Raw genomic sequence first — 23,776 nt, forward strand, 5'->3', positions numbered from 1 at the left:
GACATCAGCCTTCTGTTCATTAATGATACAGAAGAGGGAGTCAATAACCTGACAATGTAGGATCGTAACAAATGTGATTCTCCAAAATAAATAAATAAAAATAAATGCAGGTATAATTCTCTTTTCTATAAGGTTTGATTAAATTAAATACATAGGCCTCCACTTAAACTGGATACCTCTGTTTTTCTTTGTATATAGAGCTGATGAAATAGGTTCTTTAAACATCATAAAAATATATAATGGACCTCTAGTTAAATGTACAAATCTTTTCCTTATGTAAGAGACTTTTCATTATTGGTAAATTTAAAATCTGATTTATACCCCAACTCCATTCAAAATTCTGTATATAGAACTTTCATTATAAAGGATTTTCTTTTGTAGAAAAACACCACCCTTGCCACATTTGGATTATTAAAATTCTTAAGTCATTAGTCTATTTTAGACAAAGGGTCAGCCAATCTTTTACTGGAAAGGGCTAGATAGTAAATATTTTAGGCTTTCAGGACAGATGGTTTCTGTAGCAACTACTTAGCTCTGCCATTGTGTGAAAGCAGCAACAGGCAACATCTAAACATATGAAGACGACTGTGTTCCAGTAAATGTTTATTTATGCACACTGAATTTCATAAAATTTCACATGCTACAAAATGATCTTCTTTTGATTTTTTTTAACCATTTAAATATATATATGGGGGGGGTACAGCTCAGCAGAACACTTGCCTAGCACCTGCAAGGCTCTGGGTTTGAACCCCAGCACCACCTTCAAAAAAGATAGACAGACAGACAGACACACATACACATCATTTTTGGCCCAAGGCAACTAGTTTGCCAACTTGTTTTAGACACTAGGCTATCACCAAATGAAAGGGAGTTTTTTCTTAATAAGAGCTAGTATTTCTTTATTGTCTACCATGTGGCTAGTCACCATTATGTACAAAATCTCACTGAAGACTTAAAATAACTTCAGAGATACTTTTATCAAACGCAACTTGCATATTAAGAAATAGAGAAGCAAAAACATAGAACAATTTGGTCAAAGTCCTAAGATAGTAAGTAACCTTACCAGATATTTAAACCAGGCAATTTGACTGTCTAGTTCAAACTCTTAGCAATTCTTTCAGGAGTGTTCTGAATCACATGTTAAAGCAAAACTAATTTTTTTTTCATTTTTCTTTTATTATTCATATGTGCATACAAGGCTTGGTTTATTTCTCCCCCCTGCCCCCACCCCCTCCCTTACCACCCACTCCACCCCCTCCCGCTCCCCCCCTCAATACCCAGCAGAAACTATTTTGCCCTTATCTCTAATTTTGTTGTAGAGAGAGTATAAGCAATAATAGGAAGGAACAAGGGGTTTTGCTGGTTGAGATACGGATAGCTATACAGGGCATTGACTCACATTGATTTCCTGTGCATGGGTGTTACCTTCTAGGTTAATTCTTTTTAATCTAACCTTTTCTCTAGTTCCTGGTCCCCTTTTCCTATTGGCCTCAGTTGCTTTAAGGTATCTGCTTTAGTTTCTCTGCATTAAGGGCAACAAATGCTAGCTAGTTTTTTAGGTGTCTTACCTATCCTCACCCCTCCCTTGTGTGCTCTCGCTTTTATCATGTGCTCAAAGTCCAATCCCCTTGTTGTGTTTGCCCTTGATCTAATGTCCACATATGAGGGAGAACATACGATTTTTGGTCTTTTGAGCCAGGCTAACCTCACTCAGAATGATGTTCTCCAATTCCATCCATTTACCGGCGAATGATAACATTTCGTTCTTCTTCATGGCTGCATAAAATTCCATTGTGTATAGATACCACATTTTCTTAATCCATTCGTCAGTGCTGGGGCATCTTGGCTGTTTCCATAACTTGGCTATTGTGAATAGTGCCGCAATAAACATGGATGTGCAGGTGCCTCTGGAGTAACAGTCTTTTGGGTATATCCCCAAGAGTGGTATTGCTGGATCAAATGGTAGATCGATGTCCAGCTTTTTAAGTAGCCTCCAAATTTTTTTCCAGAGTGATTGTACTAGTCTACATTCCCACCAACAGTGTAAGAGGGTTCCTTTTTCCCCGCATCCTCGCCAACACCTGTCGTTGGTGGTGTTGCTGATGATGGCTATTCTAACAGGGGTGAGGTGGAATCTTAGTGTGGTTTTAATTTGCATTTCCTTTATTGCTAGAGATGGTGAGCATTTTTTCATGTGTTTTCTGGCCATTTGAATTTCTTCTTTTGAGAAAGTTCTGTTTAGTTCACATGCCCATTTCTTTATTGGTTCATTAGTTTTGGGAGAATTTAGTTTTTTAAGTTCCCTGTATATTCTGGTTATCAGTCCTTTGTCTGATGTATAATTGGCAAATATTTTCTCCCACTCTGTGGGTGTTCTCTTCAGTTTAGAGACCATTTCTTTTGATGAACAGAAGCTTTTTAGTTTTATGAGGTCCCATTTATCTATGCTATCTCTTAGTTGCTGTGCTGCTGGGGTTTCATTGAGAAAGTTCTTACCTATACCTACTAACTCCAGAGTATTTCCTACTCTTTCTTGTATCAACTTAAGAGTTTGGGGTCTGATATTAAGATCCTTGATCCATTTTGAGTTAATCTTGGTATAGGGTGATATACATGGATCTAGTTTCAGTTTTAAGCAAAACTAATTTTGAACTAATATTACTTTTTATTCAAAATAAGTATCTTTTTTTAAAAAGTCACAGAAAGTTAAGACTCACAAAAAAAACAGTTGAGTACTGTTGTGAATGAAAAAATGCTACTGTTTTTAAAGGAATTTTTAAAATTAATTTAGCATTTCATGAAGTTTATTTTCTCCTCTTGATTCATTACCAAATAGAATCAACTCCTTTCATATAGCTGAAAACAAAGGTAATTATCAAATACATTGATGTTAATATTGGAACACATGATTAATATTCTAAAATTCTTTCTTAAAGAACTGACAATTTTATATAATAGCAAATCATTTTCTGTTTATATATATCTTTGTGGTTCTTAACAGAAATGAAAATAAGCCATATATATTTTATGAAATGTTATATACTTTTAATATAGATCACCTACATTTCTTTATAACAATTTTATATAATGGTAAGTATTCTATATTAAGTAAAAACAACAATAAAATCAAAAATAATTTAAAACATTTTTCTGGAAAGGATGCCAATAAGTGGTTTACCAAATAAGTAGTGAACAAAATAAATCCTTACATATGTTGCTGATGTAATTTTGCAACTTCCTTTTCAAACTCTTGAGGTTGACTAGGAATGAAAGAATAATCTGAGAGGTAGCCTGGCAAATTTTCTGATTGATTGTAGTCGCCAAGTTCAGCTAATAATAAAAAGGAAAACTCATACTTTAATAAACATTTCAATAATTATATTCTAAAACAACGTCATTAACTCTAATATATTTCTGGAAGCAAAATATTTATGCTTCTAATGCAGTCATGCAAGTTGCAATGATTCATTTAACATTCTTCTAAGTCTCAGACAATTTCAGAGGAAACCTGTTTCAAGAATCAAAGTAACTATAAACAAATTGGACATTTTTCTTTACAGTTTCTATTTTCTGTACAGTGACATGTGTAAAGAGTTCCTGCATTAAAGGCAGAGTACTACCAATACAGGCACAAAATTGTACACTATTTGACCTAACAGTGGGCTGATACTTACATTGAACAGCAAATGAAGCTAAAAGGGCAGCAGTATTAGAAGGACAAGGCAATCTAATAAAACAAAACAGAAAATACAAACCCAAGTTTAAACATAATAATTTCAAAAGTGCTGTGATTTATGTTATACTATTCACATCTGAAGTTTCTATGTGACTTAATTTTAATTAAGAAATGAATTCATCTAATAAAAGGAATCCACAGTACATGCAATCATCTTTTGATAGACACTTGTTTGCAATCATGAATTACTTTAATACAGAATTAAAGGTATTTAAAAAGTGTATTATTAAAAAATTAAAAGTAGCTCACCTTCCAGTCAGAATGTCTTGTTTAATTTGCAAAAAATACTGGTACCTTTAAGGAGGAGAAAAGCATTACTGGAATTATAGCAATTTTAGTCCTAAGAAACAACACTAAATAAATATTTAAATATTTGCTTTTACAATATACATATTAGCACATGTAAGATCAGCACATGTACACATTAGCACACATTTTAAAAATAAGCTTTCATAAATTCATTAACACAAATCTTTAAAATTCTTTGGTATATGAAATTTTGTACATTGAATGTATGTTTCTATTATAAGACTTTTAAGATTTTTAAGAATTACAAGACCAAGAAGATTGTGGAGAAATATTCTGAGGATTGGCATATACAGAAAGTAGAACTGAGAAGCATAGAAAACTTGAACATCAGACACATGGGAGAACTGAGAATAACATAACAGAAACCAGTTAAAAGAAAATCATCCTTGCCTGAGACAGGAAGTCAGCTGTGAGGACAGGCATAATTGTTGATCATTTTATCATTAGACTTACGGTAAAACCACAACAACTGTTCACTTCCATTTGAGTTAATAAAGTACTCTTTGACAAGAAAAATAACCTAAATTCCTTTTCTTAGTACTGCTCAAGTATCATTAAAATTGTTAAGTAACCAGTTTCCTTTAAAACCAAAAGTATCCTGTGACAAAACAGCTAAGATGGCATTGTTCTTCTGTCCCTGCTAGTGGGCAAGCCATTCACTTATCAATTTCTGGGCAAAGTCACCTGTGCTGAGTAACACTGGCAGAAAAACAAATGTTTTGGTTTTAAATGATTAAACAGATAGTTTTTAAGACATTTATTTCATCAAAGGTAAAAAAAAAGTACATATTCCAAGAGTCAAAATTCACTAGAAATTCTATTTTGGCTTGTCATTAACTAGCTCCATGACAACATTCAAATTACCAATGAGTGTAATTAAGGTTTTCAGAAAATGAAATATTCATGTGTATTAATGATGTACATAAATTCCCTGTGAGGCCTAATGTATATTATAAATATTATCTATTTAATCCAAGACAGTATATTTCTATCCGGACTACTTGGTTTCATGATTAAAAGTTAAAGATCAGGTGAAATGTTACTCAATGCTAGAGTTCTTGCTTAAAGTCTGTAGCCCTGGTTTCAATTCCTAGAACCAGGAAAAAAAAAAAAAAAAAAAAAAAAAAGGAGGGACAGCAGAGGTCTTGGTGGAAAAACAATCTTATATTAGGATTTAAAGGTCAATATATCCTTGATATAATATTGTATATCCTACACAAATAATACCTATACTTGCTGAATTTAACTTACATACTCATTTAACCAGGCAGAATTATTAGAGTGGAAACCAGAACTCAATTAGTAGGCTAAACTAGCCTTTGATCTTGAACAAACTAATATTTGGCTGAGCCTTAGTTTCTACATTTGTAAAATGTAATACCACTTGCCTAGTGTACATGTCCTTAAAAATTGGAAAAATTCAATTCTAATGATGCTGACACTTCCCAATACATTTACCCTGTTGGAAGCCTGTTGCACTCCAACCTTTTTTCCCATTTATTCAAAATAGTTACCTCAAAATAAAGAGAGATAGCAGATTTCCTGATATGCAGGGTCTAAACTAATCCTGAATATTTGGAGGCTGTGGCTGAGGGTGTCCTTGCTTCTAATATGATCATATTAAGGCTACCCAAGCACTAAAGTCTTAAAAGAGTAGTTCTTAATCCTGGCTACGTACTGGAATCACCTGGGGAGCGTGCCTACATTCAGGTACCATGTGAGAACTATTAAATCAGAGTATCTAGGGGTGTGACTAATTAGTATTGTTTACAGCTTTCTCAACTGTTGTACACTATGACAGTTAAAAGTAGCCACGTACCACAATTTACCAAACTGCACCAGTTATAGGCTCCTACAACATTCCATTAAAAAGAATTGTGAACTAAAACGTAATTTCTAATAAAAACGAAGATAATCTAGATTGATGGACTGAGCACAAGCTAATTCTCAACTACTGTCAAACTTGATTTCAGTAACTTTAAGAAGTTCTTTCAGATATATCTATTTAACATAGGCTGTAAAAGAATCAACATAAGGAATTCTACTAAGAAATTTAGATAGTTTTTGGTGAGAAGAAAATTATGAACCTGGATGTAAATGACAATATTTTAGCTGCATATATTAACAAACTTACCATAAATATTAAACATGTTGGAAATCCAATGTTACATCGTTATTATAATTACAAATATTTCTTACACATTTAAAAGCATGATTTCCTAAAACATATACTATGGAATATTTTGTTACTTGATTTAAAATTATTATATGTACTTAGAAATAAAATGCATTTAATACTGCTTTATAACTCAAATTTTGCTTAGAACTCAAGTTTTCATTAATTCAGAGTAGTTTCCTTGGAGGTCACAGAAAATTAGAGAACTTCTTATTATACTGAGAATTACTTATTATGATAAAAGACCTTGTTTAATTATATAACAACAATGAAACTTGACTAAGGGCTACAATACTAAATCAAAGGGTATTCATATGAAACAACATTGTTTCTTCAAATAAATTAGCTTGGATTCTACTACTGGTTACAAGTATTAGGACTGCCCAACTCAGAGGCTAAATTCCTGAGTTTTCACATTTTTAAAAAAGTACTACCCACCCCCTTTCCAACAAATAAACAGAAAAGGACTCTCAAGAATTTCAGTCTAATTCTTCTTACATGGTTTAGTATTGAAAACTTTACAAATAACTGAGAAATGGCATCTTAGGCTAACTGAGTATCTTTATTGTTTTGCTTCTCCACTCTAATATATAATTGGAGTAAATCTGAATAGTCATGGCCCTATTTTTATATCTGAGAATTTTACAGAAGGTAAAGTACGCTAATTCTTTATTCTATCTTTTTTTTTTTTAACTAATTACTAATTCTATCTTTCAAGCAATGTACAGGGCTCTCATTCAGGTATTTTTAATAATGACAGTCATAACATTGTCAGTCTTTCTTATTTCTACACTAAACATTTCATCTAACATTCAAGAACACTATCAAAATGTTCATCTGGATCATTCCTGTACATCTTGTCAAGTAAAAATGACAACAAAATTAGACAGTAACATAAGCTTAGAATTAAAATGGGCAGTGAAGTGGGCATGTAAAGGCCAGAACATGCTAGTATACTCCCTACAACATTTATAAAGCCTAGTATGCTTTCTTTGGAACCAAAGATTAAAAATATAGAGAAAAAAAGGTACCTAGTGACTGAACATGATGGTTATATATTTTAGAAATTCTATATTCTCCTAAATGAAAAGAAAGTAACATATAGAATATGCTTTTAGATTAAAAAACATTGCAAATTCTCACCATATATCATCCATTAGATAGTTCCAATGTTTCTGATTACCTCATTTAATTACAGCAGTGCTTCTTAAATATTGTTCACAAGTAGAAAAATTTAGTATTTGTATGGCTCAAGAGGCTGCTTGTGGCTAGATGGGACACCCCTGAAGTTCTAAGTTTTAATCCCTAAAAGTCATCCTAGTCATCCAAAAGGGAAGGCAATGGCTATCTTGGAACATCCACAACTTAGTCTGTGTTCTGGATGGGAAACTCAGAATTACAGTAGGTAATTTATTTTTGCTCATTTCAAATTTTTATATTTTAGTTTTGATAATGTTCTCAAGAGAAATATGCTCCATAAACCCACCTTGTATACTCTTCTTGTAACTTGTTGGGGTCACTTACAAAAAATTTGACTCTAAAGTTCAAACTGTAAGGAGATCCTCCTAGAATTGATAGAAGCAGTTCTAATTAATCAGATTGTATTAATCCTTTACTTTATAAGGTAATTTGCAAAACATCAAGTAAATATGTTTGCTCACTCTTTAGCTGCTTCCTTATTGGTTTGTTTGGATCCAGCCACCTCTGGAAAACAAAAGAGAAAAGATTTCTTTTTTTTTTTTTGAGGACCTAATGTATCAGTTCTTATAAATCTGTTCCATTTGAAAATTAACACTAAAAATTGCTTTTGGAAAAGTGCCAGGTAGAAAGAAAATGCATTAAATTATATCAACTACAACAAAATTAAGTGAGAATTTAACTTTACGTATTTGTGGTAGCTTTAAGATTTTGATTTCCCATCAAATTATATAACAATACAGTAATAACAAGTACAGCAATCTGAAGTTACTTCTGTAAGTTATTTTATCTGGGAACTTTAAAAAATTCTTTTCACCTTTTATTAAAATGTTGGGCATTATATTCTCATTCAGACACAATCTTAACTATAGAACTTGAAAATTTATTCTTTAAGAGAAAATTTCTACCCTATTCCTTAAAGCCCCTGAGATAATGTTTTGTTTGGGAAAGGACTGCTTTTTGTGCATGAGGATTTTAATATCAGTTAGGCTTTACTTACAGAAAATCATAATTGAATTCAGAAAATATTTCAACTGTGAACATATTTCAGCTAAAAACGCTAACCAAAAATGTGGTATTAAATGTGGTAGTGTTTTCAAAGCGCTATATAGCTGTGTTGTGTATCACCTGTGTATAAATCTAACTCCTCTCTCCATGTTTGATTCCATGCAAAGCAAATAAATACTTTTTTTTTCTTTTTTTTGGTGGTGCTGGGGATCACACTTAGGACCTTGTGTATTCAGGGCAAGTGCTCTAACAATGACCTAGCTCCATTAGACTTTAATGACAAACAGCTGAAAGTAATCCATGACTCTTTCCTCTCCATTACCTGTAATAGTTAACACATCAAATCCAGTTTTTCTCCATCTACTCTGCTACCATATATCTCTGGCCTAGGCTCTGGCCATAGCCTCTTTAACTGCTCTCTCGGTTTCTTTTCTAACCACTCCTCTCCATCCTCCATTCAGCTACAGTGGCCTTTTTTAAAACATCAACTTGATGTCACTCTTTGCTTAATACCTTTTGATAGTTTCCAAGTTCAAGATTCAAAATCCTTACTGTGGCCAGAATGGTCTCTTCTTACCTCTTCCACCTCAAATTCTTAAGTTCCAGCCATAGCAGCCTCTTTTCTGTTTCTCAAAGATGCCACGTTAGGGCCCTCAATTTCAAGCTTCCCTTTCATAACATGTCCTTCTAGCTTTCCTAGGGCTTTCTCCTTCCTCTTCATTAACTTGAATTTTACTTCCTCAGGAAGGCCTCCAATGACCACTGTACCAAAAGTATGTCACACAGCTCCCAGTTACTCAGTTATTTTCTATAAACCAGCTATTCTTTTATACCACTCTCAATTATGTTAATTTTTCCTTTTTATTGACTGTCTTTTTCACTCCGTCTGCTTTTAGTCAACACAGAACAGTTAGCACCTAACACAGGACACATGATATGTATATAAAAAAAGACTATCTGGACCTGTTGAGTGAGTCAGCAGTTGGGGATGATGAGTATCTATTTCATTGCCAATAAACAAGCTTGTTTTCACCTCTTTTAACACATTTGTTGACCCTCTCTACTACTCATTTATCTACTCATCCACCTATCCATTACATCACTTATTTTTTTCTTCACATTTTTTAGGAAAACTCATAAACTACATTTACTTTAATGGATGTCTAAAATCAAAATTTGAGATGACCTAATCTAAAGCCTGAAATGACTTCTTCATTCAGTTGTCTTTCAAGATAAAAAATACTGGTAATGAGAAATATAAATACATTTGCATACACAAATACATGTGTCAGGCTGATGTAGGAGAACAACAATAAGCACAGAGAATCTTACAAGCCCTCATCAATGATCTCAATGAGATAGGATTTAGGTTTGTAGTTTAGATCACTAGATGGAACAACACTATAACATTCACAGTAAAAACACATCATTAAGTTGAAAGAAAAACTAGGAAAAATGTAACACAAAGAAGCTCTACACATCAATAAGAAAAAGACACACACAATGGATAAGAACAGAAATTCACAATTAAGAAAATATAAATGGCATTGAAGTATATGAATTCTTCCTTGCTCTCTCTCCCTCCCTTCTTTCCTTCCTTTCTTTGTTTTATACAGGGTCTCACTACACACCAGGATAGATTATTAGCTTTAACAGTAACATTACAGCAAAAGCTAAATTTTTGGAATCACATGCCACTATACCAAGAATGTGAGAAAAACAGGCACTTTCATACATAGTTTGTAAGAGTGTAAATTGTACCTTTTCAATGAAGGACAACTTGGCAACATTTATCAAAATATAAAATGCATATGTACATAGACCCAGCATTACTTTTCATATAGCATTTTTCATTTAGACGTATTTCACATACCATATAAAGTGTGCCATTAGAAAAGGCACATTTAGGCATACTCTACTGTATTCACTACATTGTGTGACCATCACCATTACCCAATTCCAGAGAACTTTTATCACCCCAAAAAAGAAATCTTATACCAATTAGCAATCAGTCCCATTATGCTCCTCCCCAGAGCCCTTGGGAACTACTAAGCTACTGCTGCCTTATGGGTTTGCCTATTTTGAATTTCATATGAGAATAACACAGTAGGTGGCCTTTGTGGTTTTTGCTTTCACTTAGCATACTGTCTTCCAGGTTCATCCATGCTGTAGAATGTAACAATGTTATAGCATGTAACAATGTTGCAATATGTAACAATGCTCCCTTTTTTTTAATGGCTGATGAGTTTTTACCGTTTTTTGTTGCTATTATGAATAATACTCCTATGAACACCTATGCACAAGTTTTTGTGTTAATATATGTTTTCAATTCTCTTGGGTATATACATTGAAAGTAGTACTACCGGGTCATATGGCAACTGTATTTAACTTTTTGAGGAACTGCCAAAAGTTTTTCTACAATGACTGCACCTTTCTGTAGACCCTCCACCAGTATGTAAAGGATTTAATTTCTTCACATTTTCATGCATTTTTGAGTCAAGATCTTGTTATGTTGCCCAGTTTGCCCTTGAACTCCTAAACTCGAGTGATTCTCCTGCTTTAGCATCCCAAGTAGCTGGAACTATAAGACACTCTGCCTAGCAACATGAGCTTTTAAAAAGTGCTGTCATCCTCAGTGAATGAGCAGTGGTATGTCATTCCTTTTATTGCTGAATAATACTTCATTGTATAGACATGTCAGTTTCAGTTTACCTATTCATCACTTGATAAGACATCACAGAGTTGTTTCTACTTTTAGCAATTATGAATAATGCTGCTATGAACATCTGAATACAAATGTTGTGTGTAGACATGTTTTCAAGTCTTGGGTACATATCTATGAATGGAATTTCTTACAGGATATGTTTTGTCACATCTTGGAAATATGTATTATAAATTCTCCATCTTTGTTCTTATATAGGGGCACACTGAAATTATATAACCACCAGTGGTCACAGACTATACTTCACTGTGCCAAGAAATGCTGTCTTGATTAGAGTACTGTGCTATAAGAAAAAAAAAGATTAATTATCTGCAATGCAATATATGTGAATTTAAAGTGCACCTTATTAGGAAATATTAATATCTAGTCATTATTAATAGCTAATGAGAAATAGTATTTCATCATCATCTGTTATCAGTTCCTAAAAGAGTTTCTACTTTGGCATGAGGCTCTGCTTCTAATCTTCTCAAAACCAATTTTGCATTCTATTGTCTTCAGTGAATCCCTTCTTTACACACTATTTCATACCAGCAAGTTAATTTTTGTATTTAACAAAATGTAGTATGAAATTTCCCATGTGGCTGGAAAGATTCCATTTGAAAAAGATGCAATCTATTCTATTCTATTCTAAAACTAGTGAATTTTTAAATTGTGGCAATTATATTTTAAATTTCCAAACTGCTCATTGATTACGTGTATGAATGCAATATCCCCTCTAGTCATGCCACATAAACTCGTCCTTTTCTTTGTTCATATTAATATTATTAAACACTTACTAATGTTCAATTCAATTTATATGTAAAAATTTACATCATCTCATTATTAATCCCAAGTCTGGCACTATTTTTCCATCTTTACAGATCACTCAGGTCCATCTATTTCATAGTGTTCACTTTCCTTAAATGCTGGTGTCTACTTTTATAAATACTTATTTTTATATGAAATTCCTTGTAAGATTCTGTGTGAACATTTTATATGTCCATCTACTTGTAGGGAGGACACAGGATATATAGTTTGACTCTAATAGCTGGCCACTAGTTTGTAACAGCTAGTCTCCTGGGCAAAGGGGTTTTTCTCATTTCACTGGGTATCACCAACCTGCTGGGACCATTGGCTGACCTCTCCAAGTACTCACACTGATGACACTGCTAACTGCTTTCCACAAGACCAATGTGTAGGTATTAGGTTGATCCAGCTAACTGCTTCTGTATCAGTACAGCACCCTCCCAAACATTTTCCTGTCAGGCTGAACAAATTTTCTCCTTGCTAATCATTGAATATGGCACATCCCTGGAACCACTCTATCATTTAATAGCTTTATGATCTTGGCAAGTTACTTCATTTCTCAGTATCACAGGTTTCTCTATAAAATGAGAATGAAGTATTCAACTCACAGTATTAATAGATATAAATTAGATGAAATGAAAATACTTAGATGATTAATGTGCAAGCAAGAGCCCTGAGTTCAAGTTCTAGTACTATAAAAAAAAATTGGTAAAAAATGTCAATAATGTACATTCAGTTTGCCATCTTGCTACAGAAGCATCTGTATCTTCTTTTTCCCAAATAGGATGATTTTTTCCCAAAAGGTTTTAAGATGGTTCTGTAAGCTTGCTTTTGATATAATCCATTAAACAATGACAGACTAACATATACAAATGAATAAAATAAGAAATTTTAAGAGTCAGGGAACCAGAGCAGAACAGTTTCTTGACGTGGGTGACAGACAGTCTTCCCTTGGTTTACTGGTAAAAGGAGGGTGTTTCTGCATATAGATTATAGGAACTGCATACTGGAGAAATACTTGCCAACCTATGTAGGTCCTGAGATCAAATATGAATCTGTTGACAGAATACAGTTACCTGGCTTTTTGTTGTTTTCTTCTTCTTTTTAAATCCTTCCTCCCAATCTATATCTTCAGACTGGGAATTTAATCCATTGACATTTAAATGACTGACAGGGAAGCAAATACTTTTAAATCATAGTTTTATCATCCCTTTATTACTTAGTTTTCAGTTTTTTCCCTTTTGCATATATTCTATAGCATTTTCTTTGTTGTTACCATGGGGATTACATATGGCGTCATAAAGTTATGACAATCTACATTAAACTTCAATTGGATACAAAAACTACTCCTTATAGCTCTGCCCCCTAACTCTGTTGTAGATATTTAAAATTACATTGGTACATACTATATACCCTTTAACAGAGATTTTATAATTATTCCTTACACACCTTTTAAATCCTATAGGAAATAAAAATTGAAGTAACAAACTAAAATTACTATAATATTTTCTTTTTTATTTTTTTATTATTCATATGTGCATACAATGCTTGGGTCATTTTAATATTTTCATAATTGTTCATATATTTACTTTTGTATGGCTCTAATTTACGGCATAGTATCTTATTTTAATCTGAAGGATTTACTTTTAGCATTTTAAAGCAGTCTGGTTGTAATGAACACCCTCAGGGTTTCTATCTGAAATGCCTTCTCCCTTTTGGGTTTTTTTTTTGGGGGAGGGGTGTTGTTTGCTTTTGCTTTTGAGACAGGGTCTTGCTATGTGGCTCAGACTGGCCTTGAACTCTGGATCATCCTGTCTTTGGTCTGAGATAACAGGTGTGCACGGCACTGCCCTCATTTTTGAGGGACAGTTTTGTTTGATACAGAATTTTCAATTCACTGTTTTCTTTCAATATTTTAAATGTATTATCTCACTGCCTTTGGTCTGTAAGGTTTCTAGGAAGTTACCTATTTCATTACAGATCTCTTGTAATGCTGTCACTTCTCTCTTGCTGCTTTCATGATTCTCTCATTTTCCCAAAGTTTTTAACCTATTTGGAGGCTTGGTGAGTTTCTTGTATTTATACATCCATATCTTTCTCAAATTTTGGGAAAATTTTGGCCATTGTATCTTCAAATAATCTCTTTGTCCCCCTTTTCTCACTCCTGCTTTTGGTGAGTTTTCCTCTGGCTTGACTTTTTTCCCACCAATCCTTATCAAGATTCAATCTTCCAAGAAATCCTTAAAATTTCTTATATAGTATGGGTGCCTGTGTGTGTACACTGTCTGACACTGGAAAGTAACCCAATGCAGGCAGAAATAGGAATAATATCTACTCTTGAAAAATAAAAAAGCTGTAATAGGCGAGATTTATACACTGCCAGTTTTTTGCTTGAGGGAAAGCTCAAATCTTTCATAAGGGAGGGGGCAGCCTTACTGGTGTCAGAAGACAGCATTTTAGAACTGGCAGAACTTCCAGAAAACTGAGGATGAACTCCTGAAAGGGCAGGACTCAGTATAGATGATTAGTTCCAAAACCAGAATAAACATTATCTCAATTCTGGTTCACAGATTAACTATGCATATACAAAAAGATTTAAGAGTCCCATGAAAAAAAGAAGTAAGTAGAACCCTGAAGAAATGAGTGGTTCCCAACAGGAACCAGAATATGGACTGTGGATTCAGTTGAATTACATGTACCTGTTTTCAATATATAGTTTAAGGTATGAGAAATATTACAACCAGATAACCACCACCACCAAAATCAAAATATTTCTACCACTTGAACATGTTCCCAGTGTCCCTTTGCAAAATGTCCCCAGCCCCAGACAGCAAGATCAACCCGGGCTTCTGGTCTCATGTATCAGTTTTTCTTGTTGTACTATTTAATATAAATGGAATCAGTCACACAGTGTTTTTCACTGTATAGATATGCAGCAAATTTCCTCTGTTAGATTGCAAATGGACATTAAGGTACATTCCAAAAATGCTACTGTGAATATTTGTGTATGAGGTTTTATATGATTTCTTTATTTCTCTTGAATAAATACCTAAAAGTGGGATTCCTGGGTAGTATATATTAAATGTGTACTTAATTTTACAAGGAACTGCCAAACTATTTTCCAAAGTGGTTTTATCTTTTAAAATTCTTACAAACTTTTCTTTTCGAGACAGGGTCTTCCTTTGTAGCTCAAGCTGGCTTCAAAGTCACTGCATAGCCCAGGCTGGCCTCAAGCTCACAAATCGCCTGACTCAGCGCCTCCCCCATGCCCACAGCACTGAGATTATATAAACCTTGCCACCTCTTATAAGCAATTCTTATTACTGTTCCACATCCTTGCCAACACTTGTTATTGTAAGAATTTTTAAGCATTCTAGTGAGTGTGTACTAACATTTCATTGTGGCTCTACTTTGGATTTCCCTGATGCATTAGTCAGAGTGTTTAGTAGATATCCTTTTTCATTGTGAAAAACTTCTTTTTTTGGTGTAGGGTTTCATTATGAGTGGATGTTGAATTTTATTTTATGTAAATCAGCTTCAATTACATTGATTTAGGATTTAAAAAAAAACCCTATAGCTAACCTAACAGCACACTTGATGGTGAACCACAAAATCTGATGACTTTATCTCCTAATTATGTCCAATACTCAATTTTCTTTAATAACCCCCTAGCCAACCATTATTTTTGTAGTAACTTCAGGGTTCACCTTCTTCCTAAGATAGGGAAGAAGACAAGGTAGTCTGTCCAATCACTCCTATTCATCATTGTCCTGATGGTCTCAGCCAGTGCAGTAACAAATGAAAAAATAGAGGGGAAAAAAAAAAAAGAATAAATATTGGAAAGGAAGAAAAAAAATTGTCCTTATTCACATATGACATGATTTACACAGAAAATTATAGGGAATCAATGAAAAAAGTAAAACCACTACAAGCATAATTCAGCAAGGTCTCAAATACAAGATTAATATACAACCCATTGTATATACTGGGGCTTATCTTGGGAATACAAGTTAGGTTTAAATTTGAAAATCAATGCAACTTACCACATATGGAGATGAAAATCTGTGTAGAAAATCCTATGGAATTTACAAAAATGCTACTGGAGTGAGTTTAATTCCTTTCCCTAATGAACTCATTCTACCTTACCCAAATCAACAATTCTTAATGACTCTATTTCCTAGTTATCTCTAGCACTTAACTTCTCTTCATCCTCCCCCAACAAAACCATTACTTTTCATAAGAACTTTGTTGTTCTAACAATCTTCCAATTATCTTTCATTTGCAAATCTATTAGTCACTGGCTACAATACAGCCAGAGAGATCTATCTAAAATACAAGTCTCATGTTTGTTGAATAAATGAATCCTCAGGTAAGTATAATCTTATCATGGATTAAAAGGTACTTCAATATGTCATATACTATTCAATCCTCATCTTGCACCTCTTCTACTCTATCTTCCAACCAAATTAAAATGTTCATTCATTCATTTATTATTTTGGTAGTGTTGGGAGTTTGAACACAGGACCTTATGCTTGCTAGGCAGGTGCTCTACCATTTGGGCCGCAGTCCCAGTTCTTTTTTACTTTTGTTATTTTTCTGATAGGTTCTTGCATTTTGCCTGCCCAGGCCTTCCTTAGACCTCAATCCTCTGACCTATGCCTACTACATAGCTTGAATCATAGGCATGCAACATCACAGCAGGTTACTTGTGAGATGGGTCTCACTAACTGTTTGCCCAGGCTGGCTTCAAACCATGAACCTCCCAATCTTTGCCTCCTGAGTAACTGGGATTACAGTGCAAACAACTGTACTAAACAACAAAACATTTAAAAAAATTCCTTAAAGCATTCCTGTCTCATTTTAAATTTTTGCATATGCTGCTGCTTCTTTCTGAAATGCTTCTCTGCCTCAGCTCCCTCTGTAATTTCCTCCCTAAAATGCAATGGGGTTAAAACAGAGCACCCCACCACCACCAAAAAAAAAAAAAAAGCATTTATCAAGCTACTGAAGAGGTTTTTACAACATGTAGTAAGAGCCAGAGGCATTACAGTAGAAACACATGAGAGAAATATTGATAAATATTTTATCAACTATGTTACACTAAATCATGGACTCTATTTGATTTGTTCCTATATTTCCCCAAACATGATAAATAATTGAAGAATCTTGAGTCATGTAAAAGAAATCTTCAAAGGATAAATCAAAACTATTCCAAATGGATTAAGTCATACTTCAGTATGACTTCAGTTTATTGAGTTAGAGCAGTGTTTTTCAAAATGTGGTTCTTTGGACTAGCAAAACAGGGAAAGTTTTGAAAGGCAAATTCTTGAGTTCTATATTAGACTTTTCAAATCAGAAACTCTAGGCATAGGGCCCAGAAATTTGTATCTTAAGAAGCCTTCCTTCCAGTTGATTTCCAGGAAAGATCAAATTTGAGAACTACAAGTTAGCAAACATGGAAACAGGAGCAAACCAGCGAAATATAAACACAGCACAATTATCACAAGGATGAATTTTCAGAAAGATTAAAGCCAACAGTAATCATAATCTACCTTTGGTCCTACTGACGCATACTAAGATTCAATTTAGAAAAGACAATGAAATGTACAGGAATAATATAATATCAAAGCTTTGATAAACAGCATGATGATAAAAGGCCTTAAGGAATAGCTACCTATGACTGCTTTTAAAATTACACAGTGACTTATAACCACCTTCTTCATTATATTCCTCATTTAACATATGCTAAAAATTACTATTACACAAAACAGGAGCAAGCCAGTGAAATATAACACAAACTATTAGAAGGATCAAACATTATGGTAAGTTAGGCATGAGGGTGCATTCCTGTAATTCACTTCTAATCACTTCTATTTTTACGTGGGTTTATTTATCAAGAACTGATAGTATAACTTTGTGTCCTTACAAATGCAAGTCATTTGGTGACTGCATCAGAACATGAAGAGAGTTTGTTTTCATTTTAATTAGTTATAAAAGCATTTTCTCACTGAGTCCCACCTGGCCCTTGATTTGTTTTCACTCACATCATCCTCATATTTTTCCCTGGTTGGTTTATAATATAAAATCAAATTATACGAAGACAAAAAGTAACAAATAGTTAACATTTCATATTTACTATCCATTACACATTCATTCAGGTAACTAGGATTTGACCCACCAGAGAAAAAAACAAAAACAAACCTACTTTTATCGTAAATGTGATTGGCATTTTCTATAGCTATTCTATTAATGTAGCCTTATAAATGGATTTCTCAAACACTGATCTAGAAGATCATTTCTCTAGCTTCCAAATTTTTCTAAACAATGCAAAATGTTTCCTTTAAAATGGACTCCTCTTGGGTGGGCATGTTGTTACATACCTGTAAACTCAGCATTTGGGAGGCTGAGGCAGAAGGATTAAAGGCACAAAGATAGCCTTTGCTACATTGTCTCAAAAAACCCAAAGCAAAAGAGGACTCCTCTTAATCAAAAGGATACCATGTTTTCTATAAAAGTCTCTCATGGTATAACTACATAAATTTATAAGAATCCAACCAAAATTTGCTCATATATTCTTTGTCTAGGTTCGTAACAGATGATTTCTTTAGTGCAATTTAAAATGCTAAACTGTCAAAGTGAACATTTCTATTACTCACTACATGATATCTTCTGTTTCTATGATCTGATGTTTTTAATAACTACAAAGCTAAGGAACTTAATGCCAAAGATTTGTGCAGCTCTGGATTTAAATCTCTAGCTCATTTAGGAGGGTCTCTTTTGAATATTCCTTCTTGGAAAATTTACACTGAACAAATTAAGATTTTGGTTAGAAACAGCAATCCATGATCATCAGAAGAAACTAATTTCACTTTAGTGGAGATGAATTTGTGTAAGTTTCAAGATATCTTAGCCTTTATGTCCAGTTTTCTGTTAGGTTAACAGGCATGAATTAGACTTACTTTTCAGTTCTGAGACACAATAGTAAATGAAACTGGCACTAGATTTACAGGTTAACTTGTAGTTATGAATACCTTAAGGGCAATAATTTCTGACAGATTCAGACATCAAGAAAAGGGGAACGAGGGCAAAAGAATTACTTGTAATTTTGAAACTAAAAACGTAAAGCCCATTAAATCAGGAAGAATTATTCATCAGAAAGGAATTTTTGAATGAACAAAGGGAAAACTAAAATGAACATGAAAGCATAAACTTACTGGGTTATCTGTAGAATCATCAGTCAGCTGTAAACCAAAGTAGTCTCGCTCAGTCAAATCAAGATGCTTGAAAACTATATCCAACAGAACTTGCCCCTGATCATGTTTCTGGAAGAAAAATGAGATCAACTTCAATAAGCCACACACTTTGGTTTTTAACCTACTTGATTTTTTGCCCTCTTCTATTAAAACTGCAACTGCTCTAGACCACTGACTGGCTGAGAATAAAGACTTCCTATGTGACATAATACTCTCTGAAGCAAACTGGTCCAAAGAGTACAAAATACGTATGAAGACATACAGAAATTTCTGACTGAAAATGCCACCTGCTTTCAGGTTATCAGCATTTTTTGTTATTCCATAGAACTGTTGGCACATTAACTTCTGTATATATTTATATCATTTCTGTTCTGATTCTTATATTTAAATTATGGCTGGAAAGTGACATCTTTGACTAAGTACAGTTTGTGTAAAATAATACCACAGAAAGGGAAACAAAAACGGTAAAAAATTATTTGTAGAAAGTATGAGAAAGGCCTAATATTTTCATTACAAAATTAGAAGTTTAGTGACATGTCAAGAGTAAACACTGCAAAAAATAAAATCCAATGAGTAAGAGTAAAAAATACCTATTACTGCTAAAATTCTAAATAGATAAAATATATTGAGAAACAATTTGAAAATATTAAAAAAGAGCAATAACAATGGTGGGCACAGTGGTTTACGCCTATAATCCCAGCTATTCAGGAGGTACATGCAGGAAGATCGTGAGTTTCAGGTCAGCCTAGGCAAAGTGAGCAAGACACTATCTCAAGAACAAATACGAACAAGGGAGTTGGGGATATAGCTCAAGTGGCAGAATGCTTCCAGCTAAAAGAATCCATTCTCAGAGCTGAAATGTCTTTTTCACATAATAGGAAGTATAGAGGTATGACAGATTCCAGAGCTAGCTAACTGAACAAGTAAGAGATAGAAACAAGGATAAAGTTTCTTTCCATCTTTGGTTTGTATCCAGTGCTGACTGTATTTGTTGACCTTTAGCAAGCTTATCATATCCATATATGACAGTGTTCAAAAGAACAAACTTCCTTGTAAAGTTAACTTATAAAGAGCTTCCCTTCATGTCTTATGGACCAGAAGTGGGTCAAAGACTATTTGACAAATCAATGGTGAGAAGTATGTGCTTCAAACAGTGCTTCTCAATGCTGGTACCCATTCAATTACCTGCAAATATTTTCTATATTGATGCAACCTACTTCTCCCATTCCTCTCCTCCTCTGATTAAATTGGTCTGTAGAAACAACCAAGCATTATCTTTTAAAGCTAGTAAGGTGAGTCTAATGTGTTATTCTAAAGAAGATGGAGAAGACACATTTCTTATTATACCTTCAGTTGAGTAAAAAGAATGGACATACTAAAATAGATAACATGGAAAGGAGGCAGCAAAGTTGTGACCAGATCACACACAGCCTTGTATAATGAAATGGAGATGTTAACAATATAGATAGAGCTATTAAGAGACTAAGGCATAATATAAACAAGTAAAATGAAGGCCTAAACTAGAGAGGTATCAAGAGAATGCAAGTCAAACAGACTTTCAAAAAAAAGGCAGAATTGGCAATAAAATAAAATAGGTGAGGGAGAATGGAACATCAATAAAGATGTGCTCATGTGTCTGGTTTAGTCAAATTGGTAGCTGGTGGTGCCATTCACTGATAAAAGGAACAATGTGGAAACACTACATATAGTCTATGAAAAAAGTTCAGTTTCAAAAACTGATTGAGTGCCGATGACTCAATCAAAGAAGATTTAAAAATCCAAATGAAAAAGTAATAAAAATTAATTGTTCATTTCTTACTATATTAGTCAGCTTTCTGATACCAATAACAAAGTAAAAAAGACTGGATAAATTTTAACCAAAAGAAATTTATTATGGTTCATGGTTCTGAAAGTGCAAGTGCAAGGTTAAGGGGCCACATCTAATGATAGCCTTTTTGCTGTTAGATCCAAAGGCAGAGAAGATCGCCATATGCCAAGAGACAGAGAGAGAGAAAGAGAGAGAGAGAGAGAGAGAGAGAGTGTGTGTGTTGTGTGTGGTGTGTGTGTGTCTGAATATGAAATGTGAAGGTTCCAGTATTGAAGGCTTGGTCCCCAGATGCTGGCACTCCTTTGGAGATGCTAGAAACTAGGAGGTGGGGCTTATTTGGAGGAAGTAGGTCACTGGGAGTGTGTCCTTATGGCTATATCTTGCTCTAAACCCTTCCTGTCCATCTGCTTCCTGGTTGCCATAAGGTTACTATGATGTTCTGTCTCACTACAGATAACAGAGCCAGTTGATCATGGACTGAAACCTCTGAAACAGTGAGCCAAAATAAAAACCTCTTTTAAGTTGTTTACTCTCAGGTAGCTGTCACAGTGATGAAAAACTAACACAGAAAATTGGTACCAGAAGTGGAGTCATTACCACGACTACCTAATCATAAAGTTCAGAAGCATATGGAACTGCTTTATAGGAGAAATTTGGAAAGTGTTTGGTGATGCAGGCTCAAAAAGCCCTCGAATGCTTTAAGAACTCAGTGGGTGATTGTGGTGGGAGCTCAGAAGATCAGAATGCTGACAGGAATGAAGACAGTGAAGGCCAGGCTCATGGTATGTCAGATGAGAATGAGGACCCTATCGAGAACTGGAATGTAGATATTTCATATGTTACATTATGGAAAAGAACTTGCCTACATTTTGATCATGCCCTGAGACCTTGTGGGAGACCGAATTTAAAGTGACAGATTAATTTATCTGAGAAGGAAATTTCAGCCCAGCATTCAGGCTTTGGCATTGTTACTGATTAGTAGCTGCTTTTAGCTGGGTTTCTAGTGACAAATTGGAGCAGAAAGCAGATCTGAAAAATGTAGTTTGTTCATAAAAGGTAGTCTTTAAATCTGTGGACAGGAAGGGTGTGGTTGTCAAAGAAATTGGTACCATTAAAAGGAAGCCAAGTAGTTTTCACCAGGAACATAAGAAAGATGCCTTGGGGATAATTTAGGAATCTGAGAACCCACCCATAGCCAGGGGTATTAAAAGTATAAACTCATTTGAGTTGGGATGTAGCTCAGTGGTAGAGCACTTACCTAGCATTGCCCCAGGCCCTGGGTTCAATCCCCAGCACCACAAAAAAAAAAAAAAAAAAAAGTATAAACTCATTTGAAAGACTTTCCTTGAGAAGACAACACTGTCTGAGTACCCTGCTCACAAAGTACCACCTAGGGAAGCGTTTCTATGGGTTCAGGAGTCCAGGCACTCAGAGGCTGCTGCAGCCATGGTCCAAGGGAATTTGACTACTGCTCAAGCTGGCAGTAGACCTTGTGATTGCCCATGTTACACTGGTTTTACATGTATGCAGAATGCAAGAACTGTGGTATCACAGAACGTTCTACCCAGATTTCAGTGGGAAGCCAGGCAATGTGTAAAAGTACAGGCAGCCCCTGTGAGGTCAATGTGTGAAGAAAGAAGAGTGAAGCCAAAGATACAATGGGGATTCCAGGAAGTTGGAGATGCCAAGAACATTGGACATCTAATAAGGAAAACTACAGGCAATGAGCTGAGCCATCCCAAAAGGCAGGCCATATGGGCTACAAATGGCAAGCCTTTTGTGGTGTGGCTCCCCAAGCCTATGGAAGCCCACATCATATCACCATGTGCCCTGGATGCCAGACACAGAGCTACAGGATTTAAAGTTTGCCTACTGGGTTTCAGTCTTGTTTTGGTCTCATCCTTCCTTTTGGTACCCCATTCCTCCTTCTTGGAATGAAATGTCTGCTTGGTGATATTGTATCTTAAAGGCATGTAGCTTGTGTTTTGATTTTTACTGGGATTCACAGGTAAAAGAGTTTGACTTGAATAGCAGAAGAAACTTTGGACTTGATCTTCTGGGTAATACCAAAACTCTTAAGACTTTGTGGGGAAGGAATTTGTTGTATGCAGGATAGTTACACCATATCCGGCAGAATTATGACCTCGTTATTGTCTTTATTGTGAGATTAAGGGTAGTTTAAGAAAATGTGTTTGGATGTCAAGAAGGCAACGGGTGGACTTGCAATGATTAATCTCAATTATCAACTTGATCGAATTGAGACATGCCTAAGAGATTAGTAAAGAGGACTTCTGGGTGTGTCCCATGAGGGTATTTCCAGAGGCACCTGACATGTGGGATAGTAACCTAGGTGGAACAAAAGTGGAAAAGAGAGGAAGCCAGTCAGTATAGGCATTCTGCTCTCTGCTTCCTGTCTGTCATCAGGTAAGCTGTTTCGTTCTACTACCTGACTCCTCCCTCCATGAGGCTCCACCTTGCCTCAGTCCCACAGTGGTGGAACCAGCCAATCATAAAACTACTGAATCCATGAGCCAAAATAATCCTTCCTCCCTTAAGATGTATTTTGTCACAGTGACAAAAAGTCTGATGAACATAGTACATTTTTCTCTCTTCTTTTTCTTTTTTTTGTGTGCGTGAGAGGGAGTGTTAGTGGGTTTGAACTCAACTTGCACTTGCTCAGCAGGCTCTCTAACACATGAACCATACCCCAAGCCCTCTCTCCATCTTCCTATAATCTAATTAGTATTCAGTCATGGGAGAG

The 23,776-nt window shown here is 34.7% G+C and overlaps 1 protein-coding gene across 4 annotated transcripts in view; it reads right to left on the bottom strand.

The window, feature by feature from the left end:
* Ptpn4 (protein tyrosine phosphatase non-receptor type 4) overlaps window positions 1–23,776 on the bottom strand; it is a 171,741-nt gene that overhangs the window by 77,578 nt on the left and 70,387 nt on the right. For 2 of the 4 annotated variants that reach the window (XM_020184859.2, XM_020184860.2), the window contains exons 2-5: window positions 19,149–19,256; window positions 3,986–4,030; window positions 3,675–3,727; window positions 3,210–3,330 (exon numbers count right to left, since the gene is read on the bottom strand). In XM_020184859.2, the coding sequence (XP_020040448.1) occupies window positions 3,210–3,330; window positions 3,675–3,727; window positions 3,986–4,030; window positions 19,149–19,168 (239 nt within the window). In that variant the 5' untranslated portion in view covers window positions 19,169–19,256. Of the gene's footprint in view, window positions 1–3,209; window positions 3,331–3,674; window positions 3,728–3,985; window positions 4,031–7,707; window positions 7,808–7,882; window positions 7,926–19,148; window positions 19,257–23,776 lie in introns of all 4 variants that reach the window. The other 2 variants (XM_074070542.1, XM_074070541.1) reach the window with 2 other exon arrangements.

Source organism: Castor canadensis, chromosome 4 (assembly GCF_047511655.1).
Source record: "Castor canadensis chromosome 4, mCasCan1.hap1v2, whole genome shotgun sequence".
NCBI classification, from domain to species: Eukaryota; Metazoa; Chordata; class Mammalia; order Rodentia; family Castoridae; genus Castor; species Castor canadensis.